We start from the raw sequence: 15,393 nt of genomic DNA on the forward strand, positions 1-15,393 counted from the left end.
CCCGCAACAGTACCAGGATTCATTCCCCCTTCCATCCTTTGTTCCACCACAAGGATAACAACGTTATTTTGTCTCTCCAACTTCACAACTAGAAAAATATCACTTGTGATGCTAATACATTTGTTCTCTTAAAAATAGAAACGGGTACAAATATTATTTCACCGTTGATGTATGCTTGCCATTATCTTTATTTGTTTATGTTTTTAGATATGTTGTAAGCTGCCCAGAGTGGCTTGCAGCATATTGTTGTTGTTATTGTTGTTGTTTCCAACCAAAGACTTACCAGGAATTTCTTATATTTATTTTTTTACAAACTGGTTTTACTGGCAAACCTCAGTATTTTCTAAATAACGTAGGTCTCTATCAGCCTGACCTCTGGTTAGTCATGTCATTGTGGCTTATCACGAGGTAGATGGAAGGAGGAGGCGGCAACAAGGCTGGTGTGGTGTAAGGACATCAGCAGAGCCAGTCTGGCATCCCTGCTGGCGCACGTGCACTGTGCTGTGCACTTTCCCCTCTACCTCTCAGTAAGCAGCACCAGCACAACTAACCACCTCACCTGCTTTTGCAGTCGCAGTTCATTATGTTTATATCATGGGGAATGCTTTCATGGAACAGCAGCTATGTCATTAGAGTAGATTTCACTTTTTGAAAGATTATGCTACACAAAAAATTGTTAGTTTTTTAAGGTGCCGTAAGCCTTTTTCCTGGTAAGTAGTTTAATGTTTCACTATGAAAAAATGATCAAATGGATATTGAACCTAGCTACAACCTTTTTCTACTCAAGAATACTCTAGTGGCATTTAACTCTTTTTGTAGGATTATGTATTATTATCTGTTAAGATATATAACTGCCCAATGAAAAGAAACAGTTTGATGTGCAATGCTCTTTAAAATGTATTATATTCATGACACAAAATCAATGCAAAAGGCCAAACTGCATTAATAACATTTTCACAGCAATATAGAGCACTTAGACGTCGTTTCAGTACAATTTTCATTTTTATGATAATATACGTGATGAGAAAAATATAGGAAATAACCCTGCCATTAAAATTAAAGGAAACAACAGGACCAGTGTACATTTTATATCATAAAAAGCATCATCCCAAAAAAGGGGTTTAGATTTACTTTGGGATATAGCTAAGTTTAGCATCACAATTGCTGGTGTCGACACATTCAGTTTCCCCACATACATTGTTGTTTATGTAAATGTGTTTACATTCACTTTCCTGTTTACATATGAAGCACCAAAACAGCTTGCAACATAGGGTTGCATCCAGAGCTAGTGTAAGCAGAAGGAAGCCTTGTAGAAGGAGATGTCCCGCTGACTTTTCTTCTTCATTCCCCTGTGACCCTCCCAAGCCTCTCCTTAGAATCAGGGAACCCTTGACAACAATATGAGATGGAGACCAGGGGTCTCCTGGAGGAGTGGGAAATTGTCCAAAAGTGGGTGCAAAGCACCTTTCATAAGCATAGAAAGACCTTGGGCACAGTTAAATCCTTATCCATCTTCAATCTACTGCAGACTTGTACTTGTACGTAAGTTCCAAGTCAAATATGCAATAGCATGATAGACAAGTGCAAGAGAGGTGTTCTGGGTTGCCACATTTGAGCCACATATTCCGGGCATGTCCAAACATCAGGCATTTCTGGGCTCAAATAGTAAATGAAATTGCAAAAATCACTAGATACAAATTGCCTCCTGACCATTTAACCATTCTCTTCGGATATGTGAAAGGTGTCATTCATCCTGATGATAGAGAATAATCATACACTTATTGACAGCTGCTCAATTGTCTATTAGTTATAAATTGGGAGATACTAATCCACCATCTATTTAATATGGGCTCCTAAGGATTTCGGAGTTCGCTTGCAAGGTCAAACTTACTAATATTATAAGAGCCAGGGAGGGTGGACAACAAAAAAATCAATTCATACAGAAGTGGAATTTGTTTTTCTGGTATTGGAAAAATACCAGAAAACAATACAGGATGTGATGAAGATGTATGATATACTGTTGTTGTTTAGTCATTTAGTCATGTCTGACTCTTCGTGACCCCATGGACCAGAGCACACCAGGCACTCCTGTCTTCCACTGTCTCCTGCAGTTTGGTCAAACTCATGCTGGTAGCTTTGAGAACACTGTCCAACCATCTCGTCCTCTGTCGTCCCCTTCTCCTTGTGCCCTCAATCTTTCCCAACATCAGGGTCTTTTCCAGGGAGTCTTCTCTTCTCATGAGGTGGCCAAAGTATTGGAGCCTCAGCTTCAGGATCTGTCCTTCCAGTGAGCGCTCAGGGGTGATTTCCTTCAGAAGGGATAGGTTTGATCTTCTTGTAGTCCGTGGGACTCTCAAGGGTCTCCTCCAGCACCATAATTCAAAAGCATCAATTCTTCAGCGATCAGCCTTCTTTATAGTCTATCATGTTTCATGATATACTAGGAATGATCTAAGAGCAATCTTTTTTCTCCACTTCTCTGTGTCTCACCCATCTTACAGAAGTAGTTAAGTGGGTTGTGTTTTATCTGGATGTGTTGTGTTTTGGAAATTCTATAAATGAGTAATCCTGAATGTGTGGTTGTTGTTGCTATTTCATTACTCCGAATTTTCCATATAATGATTATCATAATTTTTTTTCTCTAAAAAAAGAGGGAAGGATTATACTTTGATTTCAACATAACTTAGGTGCACCTCTTGTCCAGGGGATTGTATCTAGGACTAATAATTGAATAATTTGCTTGGAGTTTCAATCTTAAGATTTCTTCTTGAGCTTTTTTATATGCTCTTGATCTAGGATTCAGGGACTATCGGCTTTAAATAGTGGAGAGTCTTTTCACCACTCACCTAAGTCTTTGGGACATCTCACATCTGGGGGTGGTCCTTCTTTTTTGTGTGCTGAGGTCCTCTTTGTCTTCTTCCACATCCGTGCTGAAGTCGGAGACCCCTTTTCTTTAAGGTTCAAGCCTTTTTTTAAAAAAGCATTTAATCACAATTGTACAAGGATAGCCAATCTCAAATGAAAATTCTCCCCCCCCTCAAAAATATGAAACATGACAAGACACAGAATACTTCTGAGTCCATAAACACTGTGAAAGGCTTATACAAACAGGATTAAAATAATGTTTGTTTGGTAAGAGCTAAATATATCCCCCATTATTTTTGAAGTGGAAGAAAAATAGAATGTACTCTCCCTTCTGTTTGCGCACAGAATCAATCTTTTTAAAGCTTAAGACAAAAATAGCAAGCAAATATTATCATTTTTTGCCATTTTGAACGTGCTGACTGCCAACATAAACACAATATCATCACAACAACATTTTTCAATTTTGGTTGGCACAGAAAATTCTTGATAAAATGGAAATTAAATAATGAATCAGAACTTTCAAACAGATAACTGAAAGGTGGTGGGTGTACTATTTATTAATCTTCGTGGGCACTGGAGTGCTTGTATTAGAAAATAATTTCCCAAAAAGAAGATTATTTGTTTGCACTACACCAGTACTGGAGAATGGATTTAGGGACAAGCTCTAGGATGTCCAGAAAGATCATATGGAGCACTTATCACAGGCTCTGCCAATGCGCATGGCACCTGAGCACATCCTGGCCATGGCTGACCGCCAACACATGCAAAGGTAGAGGCAATGGAAAGAATGCATATGCTCTGCGCAGAGGGCCATCCCCCCTTGGAAATGTAGTTATAAGGGCACAGGAAGCTTGCCTTATATCTAGTTAGACCACTGGTCCATCTAACTCAGTATTGTCTCTCTATTCTGACTGGTAGTTGCTGTCAAGGGTTTCAGGCACAGACTTGCCTGGAAATGCCCCTGACCATTTGAATGCAAATCGTGTGTGTTGTACCACCAAGCTATGGCTCTTCCCTTCCTTATAAATGAAGGGCATTCACTGAGTAAAGGAAAGTGTGTGTTTTCCCTCTCTCAAGACACTGTGGACAAATAACATCTAGATTACCAGTGATTTTTTGAGAAATTGTACTCTCTCACAAGATCTCTATCTAATAATCTGGTTCACATTAAAAAAAACACCGAGGCTACATTTGTGCATGAACACTGTCCTGGTCTGTTTGACAAAATGGCACAGCAATAGGCTCTAAGTTTGATTCGGAAACACTGCAGAAAAAGCACTTTGCTCTGCTTTTCCAAAGTTTTGTGTAACTTTATCTCTCATAACAAAAAAATTCCTTCCAGTAGCACCTTAAAGACCAACTAAGTTAGTTCTTGGTATGAGCTTTCGTGTGCATGCACACTTCTTCAGATACACGTGTGCATGCACACGAAAGCTCATACCAAGAACTAACTTAGTTGGTCTTTAAGGTGCTACTGGAAGGAATTTTTTTGTTTTGACTATGGCAGACCAACACGGCTACCTATCTGTAACTTGATCTCTCATGTGTGTCTGTGTTTTGCATGGATGCTCTAAAATGGTCAGACATAATATATAATTACATAAATAGTTCAGTTATACACCTTTCTTTCTAAAACATATTTTAAAGCATAAATACATAAAGAAGTGTAAAATAAAAGAAGGTAAGAGTATAACAAAAATGAGCTGCTCACCCTTGGTTTTTTTTAGGGGATTAAAAGTACAACTGAGAGCTAATTAATATCATAGGTTACCCTAGACCGAATTTGCCAGACTTTTGCACTTATTAAGTGTCCCACAAGACTCTGCATATTCTGTAATATGCTACAGAAAACATACCAAACACAGCAGAATTTGAAAAGAGAACATATTTCACTGCTTTTCCAAAGAATGACAAATTAATTTGATTCTGCTCACGGCACATCAAGATGGCTCTAATTTAGGGGATGAGACAGGGTTATTCTTCAAGTTTTTATTCTTTCTAGGAACAAGGAAGAATATTATGGTAGTACATAATGGAACTAAGAAACTGAATCTCATTCCCAGTCCTTTGGTGAGAAGGCCATATATCAGAGCATCATGTAAGCTTTAGGAAGTAGAGTAGGGAATAGACATCTTTCACAGTGCTGTGTACAGTGGGGCAATTCATGCTTATTTTGAACAAGCCAGATAACTCCCAAGCATACCATGCTCCAGAGAGAAAGGGTAAGTGGTCTAGACAGAGTTCGACCAAAGCTCTTGGATGCACTTTCACTCTTCCTCTGGGATATAATCATTATTTATTCACTTACCAAATCCCAGTAATTTAGGATAGCCACTAGCAGATGTAAATCACATATCTGGGTTCCATGTTCCTTAAAAGTCTCACAATAAAAATACTCCGCATAAGTAGATCCCGTGAAACAGCAGGAGGGAAAACTGAAGTTCATTTTATAAAGTTTAGCACAGCTAACCAGTTGCAGTATTTCCAAGCAAGCAATTTCCCCCCATAAATCAGACTAGCTAATGGCTTTGAGGTTTTTGCCATTTCATTTAGGTGAAGCTTGGCTCACTTCTGTAAGCCATTTGGAAATTTGCGTTTTGCAGGTGCCTAGTTTCTATGTGCACTATGTTAGTATGATGTAATTAATTTGTGCTGAGTAATTGAAATTAATTAATACATAATTACGTACTGTAGTGGCTGTTGGGGTGGGGCTCTGCAGCTTACCTGGCCTGGTAACAAAGTCACTGCAGATTACTGGGAGTTAGAGTATCAGAGGTGAGGTGTCAGCAAGGTTGGCACAGTGCAGATGCACTGGTGGGAGTGCTAGATTGGCTCTACTGGTTCATTTGCTGCCATCTTGCTCATCTCTCTCTCCCTCCTGGTATTCCACAGTGACTCCCATGCTAGGAGGTCAAGTAAGCAGAGCAGCCTCAGTCCGTCAACCACTAATGCTTACATAAAAACACACAATATTATGTTGTTGTTTAGTCGTTTAGTCATGTCCAACTCTTCGTGACCCCCTGGACCAGAGCACGCCAGGCACTCCTGTCTTCCACTGCCTCCTGCAGTTTGGTCAAACTCATGCTGGTAGCTTCGCAAATACTATCCAACCATCTCGTCCTCTGTCATCCCCTTCTCCTTGTGCCCGCCATTTTTCCCAACATCAGAGTCTTTTCCAGGGAGTCTTCTCTTCTCATGAGGTGGCCAAAGTATTGGAGCCTCAGCTTCACAATATTATAGAGCTCAGTATTTTGGAGAGACTGTGAGAGCTCCTTGTGCCAGTTTCAGAGGTGCTTGTCACCAGCACTACATCTTTTTTTACAACCACTCTGATCATTAGTCTCTGTGGTTGCCGAGTTCCCTGTTGCTAGTTCACATTTCCTTTGGGAACTGGTAGACCACAGAACCAACACCTTTGCAACAGAGGCCCTCTCTGGTTTAGCTGAAGAGAGAGGTGAATGCTATCAGTAAGTGGAAAACATAGGGCTCAAGGTTAAGGCAGTCTGTGGCAGAATTTAGGAGGCTGGTGTTTCTTGGAGTCTGTGGTGGTGATACTGAGAAGGAGGCCCTGAATATTCCATATCCATTTGGGAAAACATGTAGGCACTACTTCATGACACCAACAATGTTTTCCACAACCTTTTCATAATCTTATAGAAAGTTGAGCAGTGAAGACTGCTTGTGGAATGCTTTGCCCACCTTCGAAGTAGCCAGCCTTTAGACCAGTTTGCCATTTTCTGCCTAGAGATAAATGTCTCTATAGGTCTCTTCCTTCTGGATCAGCAGATGTGTCTCCTGCATCTTCAGTTTTGCCCACTTTTGGAACCATGCACTAATTAGTCAAACCTTTTCATGCTGCATTTGGTGCTCTAATCTTTTACAGGAAAGTTTCACTCATTTGAAGAAATATGCTTTCAAAGACTAGCTTTTTTCCTTTGCATTATCATTTTAATGAAAACATGGCTGTCAGTATTTCAAAAACCAAGTCTTGCTTACATCTCAGAAGCTGAGGTTTCCATAGCAGACAGAGCTTGGTGTTTGTTAACTCTTCCTCATGTGTAGGCTACTGTTCTTACTGCTGCAAGTCCTTTCTGAGCACAGGGAGTGCTGGATACATTATTAAATAAATTCATCTGACCTTGTTCAGATCAGTAATTTCCAAGCCCAAATTTAGTACATTGCAGCCTTTTCTGAATGTTCAATGAATGTGATATTTCTCTTCAAATTATCATCATTGCAGGTTCCATTGAAGATACTGGCTTTAAGCTCCCTCACCGCACTACCCTTTGCAAGTATGTGTTGGTACCCAAGGCATGTAGGAGAAGGTTAGGTTGTTCCTATTAAGTGCTCTATTCTTTTAACAGCCTTCAATTAAGCCTTGCCACTAGCAGAAAACTCATTAAATATTATTTACCTTTTAAATAAATAGGGTGACCTTGAAGTAATTAATTAAAAAGCAGTGTGACAAGGCATTATCAGAGGAAACATGGAAACAAATCCTGCAAACCTTAATTATGTTAACACTCTCTGTAGTGGTTGCTATACGAAGCACCTGTGTGACCCTATATTACAGAAGAGCCAAACCAGCTTGCCTACAGCCACTGAAATCCACCATCATCTCTGGGTGCTGCCAATGTGCAGGATGACCTGGAAGTGATCATAGAATTATAGAGTTGGAAGGTACCCTGAGGATCGTCTAGTCCATGGGTAGGCAAACTAAGGCCCTGGGGCCAGATCTGGCCCAATTACCTTCTAAATCCGGCCCGTGGATGGTCCAGGAATCAGCATGTTTTTACATGAGTAGAATGTGTCCTTTTATTTAAAATGCATTTCTGGGTTATTTGTGGGGCATAGGAATTTGTTCACACACACCCCCAATATAGTCCGGCCCCCCACAAGGTCTGAGGGACAGTGGACCGGCCCCCTGCTGAAAAAGTTTGCTGACTCCTGGAGTCCAACTCCCTGCACTGCAGGAATATGCAGCCATTCCATATGGGGAATCAAATTCGCAAGCTTGGTGTTATCAGCGCCATATTCTAACCAACTGCCATGGCTCAAATGGAGGAACCATAGCGGCAGTCAAGATCAGTCTAGATTACATTCCATGTGGGTGATCTTGAGTGATGGGCTTTGGCAATGAAGTAGACAGCAAGAAGTGGGTGCAACTGTTGAGACATCATGTAGTAATGGAGCCTCCCACTCTCACCCAAATGCAGAAGATCTGGCCTCCAATTGTGGATCCCACCTATGCATATATGCTATAACTACTACCACCAAAATGAGGTGTTTTTTTGCATGAAGTAAAACTTTGACACTTGGAGACTCAGGTAGAAGTTGAACAAATAATATTAATAATTTTACTAAATCTAGTGGATGTTACAGGTTTCTAAACGAGGTAGTAAATGCTTGGCTTCTTTTAACCTTCAGTTACTTATTTTGAGTTAGATGTTACAGGTGTCTAGACAGGACAGTAAATGTTCAGCTTATTTCCAGCTATTTCACTTCAGTTCCTTAACTTAGTTGTTGCATAGGTGTTATGCCTTAAGACTTTGGTTCTCAAGCAAGGTGGCACTTTCTGTCTGTTTCCCAACCATATATCAATCACACATGTGAAGTCTTTTGAAAAGTATAACAGACCAAGGGATTCACCACACTATCCCTTAACTGGTTTGGGAGTCTTCTCTTTTAGAAGATCTCTGCTCTCCTGACTGAAATGAGACACAAGTAGACTGTATCCACACAGCTTCTCCTTGCTCAAACTCAGCGCTCCAGTTAACGCCTCTCCCAAGACCCTAAACACTGTCTTCCAATCTAAGCTCAAAGACTGTAGACATTTTCCTCATAGTGGATGTGACACACAGATCAGAACCAACGCTCCTTCCCTTTCTTCATCCATCTCCCTCTCTGAACTCTCTCTCAGAAACTGCTCCTTTTATCCACCCCCACCCCCGCCTGTCTTGGTAGCCAATCAGAGAGAGGCTCCACCCTCTGGTGGAATTCACTGCATCACCAGACTCTGGTCTGGCTCAGCTGTCCGTCACAGATGCATAAAAGAAAATCACCCAGGATAGGTCAGAAACAGAAGAATCAATGGCCCTCCCAGAGGAGGCAGGAGCCCTCCAACTTTGCTTCACTGGGCCTATGAGGGAACTGCAAGTCACTGTCACTTCAGACAGGCCCAGTTAGTCTGCAGGCAAACTCTTCCTGGCCCTAAATACAGTATCCAAAGAACTTCCATAACAAGGTCTCACATACAGGTCTGCCTACATAAGCATAGGAAAAGAGGAGGGAGTGAGTGATGGAGGGGAATCCAAAGAGAACTGAGACTGGAGCTTGAGCATGGCTGACTTTTATAGTCAGGGAGCAGACCAGAGGGAAGAATTATTCTCTGTGGTCTACTCCCAAACTCCCCCCTGCTTGCTCACAATTTTCTGAATAATAATAATAATAAACTTTTAATTATATCCCGCCCTCCCCGGCCAAAGTTGGGCTCAGGGTGGCTAAGATCAGATATATAACATTAGTATAAAATCAAACATTAATTAAATTACCTCCTAAAAACAGGTCAAAATCAAATTAAAATCTAATTAGATGGCTTTCCACAGGGTTAGGGTTGGGAATAGTAAGTACTCATTGGCCCAACTGATTACGCTGATCTTATATGGGCCTGTGAGAGTGCTGGGAGGCCTCTTTCATATTAGTTCTTATACAAAAGAAAAGAGGAGTCAGGCTGAGCCCCGACCAAAGGCCTGGTGGAACAACTCCATCTTGCAGGCACTGTGGAAAGATGTCAAATCCCACAGGGCCCTGATCTCTTGTGGCAGAGCGTTCCACCAGGCCAGGGCCAAGACCGAAAAGGCCCTGGCCCTGGTCGAGGCCAGCCTAATCTCTCTGAGGCCCGGGATCTCCAAGGTGTTATTATTTGCAGACCGTAAGGTCCTCCGTGGGGTGTAGCAGGAGAGGCGGTCCCATAGGTACAAGGGTCCTAGGCCGTATAGGGCTTTAAAGGTTAAAACCAGCACCTTAAACCTGATCCTGTACTCCACCGGGAGCCAGTGCAGCTGGTATAGCACTGGCTGAATGTGATCCCACGGCGAAGACCCCGTAAGGAGTCTCGCTGCGGCATTCTGCACCCGCTGGAGTTTCTGGGTCAGTCTCAAGGGCAGCCCCACGTAGAGCGAGTTACAATAATCAAGCCTGGAGGTGACTGTCGCATGGATCACTGTGGCCAGGTCGGGGCGGGAAAGGTAAGGGACCAACTGCTTAGCACAGCGGAGATGGAAAGCCCACAAGAGAGTCCCAGCAGGCAGCATGGCCAGTGGAGGAGGAAGTGACCCCCTGCTAGCCATGACAAAGCTAAGCCCTTTCCACTGTGGCCACACCAGACAGCAACTGCTGTTGTCCACCATGTCAAGGAAAGCAGGTTTATTAATATGCACATCTAAAAAAAACCAAGTCAAACAGATGCCAAATTCTGCAATTTCATACATGGCAAATACATGGTCATTTGAAATTGCCAGCAGTAGCTTGGTTTCTGGCTTACAAAGTTATCAAAGTCACCAAAAGAAAAGCCAAAATATACCCTGGTCTTCTGCCTTTACTACACCAGCATTTTGGTGATTTTGTTTACCAAAAGTAAACCATAAGTCATTCCAGTGGATTGTGAGAACAAAACTAGACCACATATGTGCTCTAAATTGATTAATATAAGAGAGTGTAACATAATTTTCCCTTAGATTATTTTATACTGTGATGTGTAATAAAAGCAAAGAGAGTAAAAACTTCATTTTCACTTTATGTTCATTCTTTTTAAAATTGTCCTATAATTGATGTTACTAGCATTGATAGTACTGTTATTTATTATTTTGCAAAACTTTTTTGTCTGTATCCCTGAATTTTTAATTGGCCACTTGAAATGAAAATGTAGATCCACAGGCAATAAAATAGAAAATTTACCTCTGAAATGGATGCCTTCGTAAAGGCATTTGAATGCTCAGAAGTGCTACTACTTGATTATCCGCTGTTACTCTTCAGTCATACTACAGGTCTAGTTGGCCTCTTTGTATAAGGTTCTTTATTAAGCTCTCTATGAGCTATGTGATAAATGCATAGCAAAAAGCATAGCACACCCACGCTAGTACTTTCCTTTTGTAATGCATTGAGTTTTAATGTTGTTTCTGTGTGTTTGCAAGGATTCTGTTCAATTGCAAATTTTAGCTTGGGTTATGAACTTTAAGGCAGATTACAGTGTACCCTGCTTTTGATGCAACTACAGAATAGCTAGTGTTCTAGCCAGGGACACTTTATTCTTTAATTGGAATATTCTGCCTATTGTCAAGGGAGAAAACAAAAGATATTCTAGCTAGATAATGAACCAAGTTTCTACAATACAATACATTCTAGGATAATCAGCATTTGATTATCAGTGCAGTCATTTAATATTCACTCTATTTCTGCTGGCATTTCTGTTATAAAGATTGGGATCCACTGAAACATGAAATATTGATTAAGTAAAGATTTGTGAACTTCTCCTTGCTAACTCTATGGTCAGTTGAAAAGTAACATTTGCCCCTGGGTCACCAAGCCTCTATTGCAATGTTTCTCAAACTTGGGTCTCCAGCTGTTGTTGAACTACAACTCCCATCATCCCTGACCACTGGTTTCATCAGCAAGGGCCACATCCTGAGGAGTACAGTCAGGCACAAGAAGCATGAAAAGGCTCAGCTGCCAGCAGACCTCTGCTTCACGAAAGTTTCAGGCTTCCTGGGCGCTGTCCAGGGTCCTGAAAAATCCACCTCTTGGTTGCCCTCTTTTCCTTCATCACCATTAAGCAAGCTGGGATAGTATCCAAAATGGAAGTGAATAACAATTGCTATCCATAGTACAGTGGTACCTCAGGTTAGGGACGCGGGTGGCACTGTGGGTTAAACCACAGAGCCTAGGGCTCGCCGATCAGAAGGTCGGCAGTTCGAATCCCTGTGACGAGGTGAGCTCCCGTTGCTCGGTCCCTGCTCCTGCCAACCTAGCAGTTTGAAAGCACGTCAAAGTGCAAGTAGAGAAATAGGTACCGCTCTGGTGGGAAGGTAAACGGTGTTTCCGTCCGCTACTCTGGTTCGCCAGAAGCGGTTTAGTCATGCTGGCCACATGACCCAGGCTCCCTCGGCCAATAAAGTGACATGAGCGTGCAACCCCAGAGTCGGACACGACTGGACCTAATGGTCAGGGGTCCCTTTACCTTTACCTCAGGTTAAGTACTTAATTTGTTCTGGAGGTCCGTTCTTAACCTGAAACTGTTCTTAACCTCAAGCACCACTTTAGCTAATGGGGCCTCCCGCTGCTGCCGCGCAGCCACCACACAATTTCTGTTCTCAACCTGAAGCAAAGTTCTTAACCCAAGGTACTATTTCTGGGTTAGCAGAGTCTGTAACCTGAAGCGTATGTAACCTGAAGTGTATGTAACCCAAGGTACCACTGTACTAGCTACCATGAGCGCTCTAGGAAAAACCTGATAATGCAATGTATCCCTTTCAGCACTGTGATGTATATCACCATCTACTACATAGGAGTGCCCTCCAGGCAGGCACATAGGAAGGGCAGTGTGGCAGGGGCGGTGAAGGCCACCCTGGGCATCATCCCTGAGGGGGGGACAAAATGGCGCACCGCGGAGGGTGGCACTTAACACGGGGCCTGGCCTGCAGCGCGCCTGAGCCACGTGTCTCTCCTAGGAGTGATGAGATGGCTTGGGGTCCCGCGCTGCCCGAAACAGCAGCATGGAGCTTGCGTCCGCCATGGGCAGCTCGCCACGCTGCCCCCGCCACTCCGGGTGCTGGAGCAGCTAGCTATGCCCCTGCCTCCAGGGCTAGAGCGTAAGGGAATTATAGCCAGATTAAACCAGGTGGCTGCATTGCTCCCCCACATTGATTCACCACATTACCCTGGTAGGGATGGGAGCAGTACATGAGGAAGGTGTTGGGGGTGGGGGTGTTTGAATTCTAAATGAGTTTGCTTTCTTTATAGGCACAAGGGACAAATAATATATCTTTCTTAAAATTTATATCTCACCCTTCCACCCTGAAGAGTGTCCAGATAAACTAGTCACATAACATCTGATAAAACCATATAGAATAATTAAAGGAAAAGATTCAAAGAAATACAGTACTGAAATGTACCTGTCCCCTTCCAAAGGCCTAGACCAGGGGTGCCCAAACTTTTTTCAAAGAGGGCCAGATTTGATGACGTGAACATGAGTGACGGCCGACCAAAGTTGTTGAGTTGTTGACCTTTTTTTAGGATTGAAGTTGTTGAGTTTGGATTGGAGTTGCTATGGCTTTTTTAAAGGATTTTACCCAAAAGTTGTTGAGGGATTATTCCAAAGTTGTTGAGCTTTTTTTAGGATATAGAGCTTTTGGGGGGGGGGTTGCCACAGGAATTAAACTGCCACAGGGGCCAGATTAAATTGACCAGAGGGCCGGATTAGGCCCCCAAAACTAACTTTGGACATGCCTGGCCTAGACAAATTCTGCCTAAAAATAGCCAAGGAGGGGGTCTGCAGTGCTCTCAGAATTGGAGTAGTGTGTTCTCCTCTGGCTGATCTACTCAACAGTTAAGCCACTTCTTGCATGGCCAGCTATGTCCACATTTTCATTGATATGACTGAGGCCACACTTGCATTCCAGGAATGGCCATACCTGGAAAAACAGACAAAACTGGGCATAGGCACCCCTCACCACCAATGTACCCTGTGTTTTGAGTGACAGTTGGCATCAAGGAGGACCCTCAGACAGCAGGGGGTATGCTACCCCACCAGAACAGGTTAAGTCCATAATTCCTTGACTAGAGAACCAACCACTCCATCCATTCAGATTTAGGGTATTGGCCCTCCCAGACCATTACACTGCACCTGAAGCTCCTGACTGATAGCTCCCAGTGGCATCATACAGATGTTGGAAAGCATATAGCAGGGATCACCAACTTGGCTCCCACAGGTGCCACAGTGCCCATGGCCATTAGGTTGTGCATTTCTTTAGTTTAAATTATTTTCATCTTATTCTTTGAGAGGGACAATTGAGATTTTTTTTAAGGGAGTAATGTCCTTATCCCAAGAGGAATTCCATGTGTGACTGTGGTAGCTATATGTGCAGTGAGTGGTACATGTCCAAGATAGGGAGCATGGTGTGGCCACTTTGCATAGTTTTCCTGGGACTGGGGCATGCTCTCTGTTATTAAACAGCAACAACATTGGGAGTGTTGTGGGAATTAATACTGTGTCATTTCCACAATTAGGACTTGCAGGACATATGTGATTTCCCACAGCAAGCATGTCCAGGTAGACAATGTGTTACGTCATGAGCAACAATGTGTTACGTCATAAGGCCCATGACAGCCATTTCATGTTGTGCCTTGCTCCCATTGAAGCCATTTTGTGACTGGCACTTTTAGCACTTACCCAAAATTTCCCCACTGGTCCAAAAATACTTGGTGACCCTTGTAGAGATTTTTTTTTAGTTCCATTACATCCAACATAAACTCTGCCAACTCTTATTTGTTCCAGGTATTTGTCTCTCTTTTTTATATGTGGCTTGAATACATAACATTGGTTTTTTTCTGTTTTAGATAGTCATGAATTAGTTCTTCTTTTATTTGGAAAGTTTGGTCCTTTGACATTAACTGAAAAGATCTTCAAGGAATTTGTGATTATTATAAGAAGATAATAAGAAGAGAAAGAGAACTGATAAAATACAACTACCTATTATCCCGCTGATCTTTAAGAGTAAATGTCATTGCTGTTGGACAGAGTTGTTAAAGGAAAATCAAAATAATTGTTATCTTTGTAGGTGTATATTTTAAGTCCTTTATGACTGATCCTATGCATTATTGCCTGGAAGTTACATTGAACTCAGTGGGAGTTACTTCTAAACAGACCTACATAGAATTGATCTGCATAGGTCTAAGCACTTGTTGAGTCTCCTGAAATGTTTCCATTATTCCCCATATGATATATATTTTTAACTGAAATTGAATATTCAAATTAGAATCTAGGTTTGTTAGTTAAAAATTGGAAATCCCAATCTCTGGATAAATGTAATTGAGAACTATAATGTCATGGCCCTCAGTCGTCAATTTCCTCTCCCCATACAGATCTTAATCTAATGGGTCGGATCCAAAGGTTCCCTTCTTCCGACGGAGGAAGCTTTCCTCTGACAGAGGAAGAGAATAAAGGTAATAAAGCAAAATTAACGTAATAAAGGTAACTAACATGTCTCTGGGTTTATTTAGTTTTTAACAATGCCAGCACCTATCCAGAAGGTTGATTTTTATCCCTGCCACTGCAGGGCTGTTTAAATAAAGAAATGCAATTGATACTCTTGTAAAAATGCTTCTGATCCCCTGGACACATCTGCAGCTAACAGAAGACAAGGGGGGGGGGAGTTTTCTACTGATTCCTTCTTCTCTTCTAGCCTCCCTGTGCCACCTTACAGTCTGTGCTGGAGGGCCTCCTAAATATCTGGAGATGATTTTCAGGAGGTA

At 42.2% G+C, this 15,393-nt stretch overlaps 1 protein-coding gene across 24 annotated transcripts in view; it reads left to right on the forward strand.

The window, feature by feature from the left end:
• Positions 1-15,393, forward strand: part of MAGI2 (membrane associated guanylate kinase, WW and PDZ domain containing 2) — a 597,762-nt gene that overhangs the window by 392,224 nt on the left and 190,145 nt on the right. For 17 of the 24 annotated variants that reach the window (XM_077935758.1, XM_077935747.1, XM_077935755.1 and 14 more), the window contains one exon: positions 15,004-15,084. The exons of the other annotated variants lie outside the window; for them this stretch is intronic. In XM_077935758.1, the coding sequence (XP_077791884.1) occupies positions 15,004-15,084 (81 nt within the window). The remainder of the gene's footprint in view (positions 1-15,003; positions 15,085-15,393) is intronic. 24 annotated transcript variants of the gene reach the window in all.

Source organism: Podarcis muralis, chromosome 10, assembly GCF_964188315.1.
Source record: "Podarcis muralis chromosome 10, rPodMur119.hap1.1, whole genome shotgun sequence".
NCBI classification, from domain to species: domain Eukaryota; kingdom Metazoa; phylum Chordata; class Lepidosauria; order Squamata; family Lacertidae; genus Podarcis; species Podarcis muralis.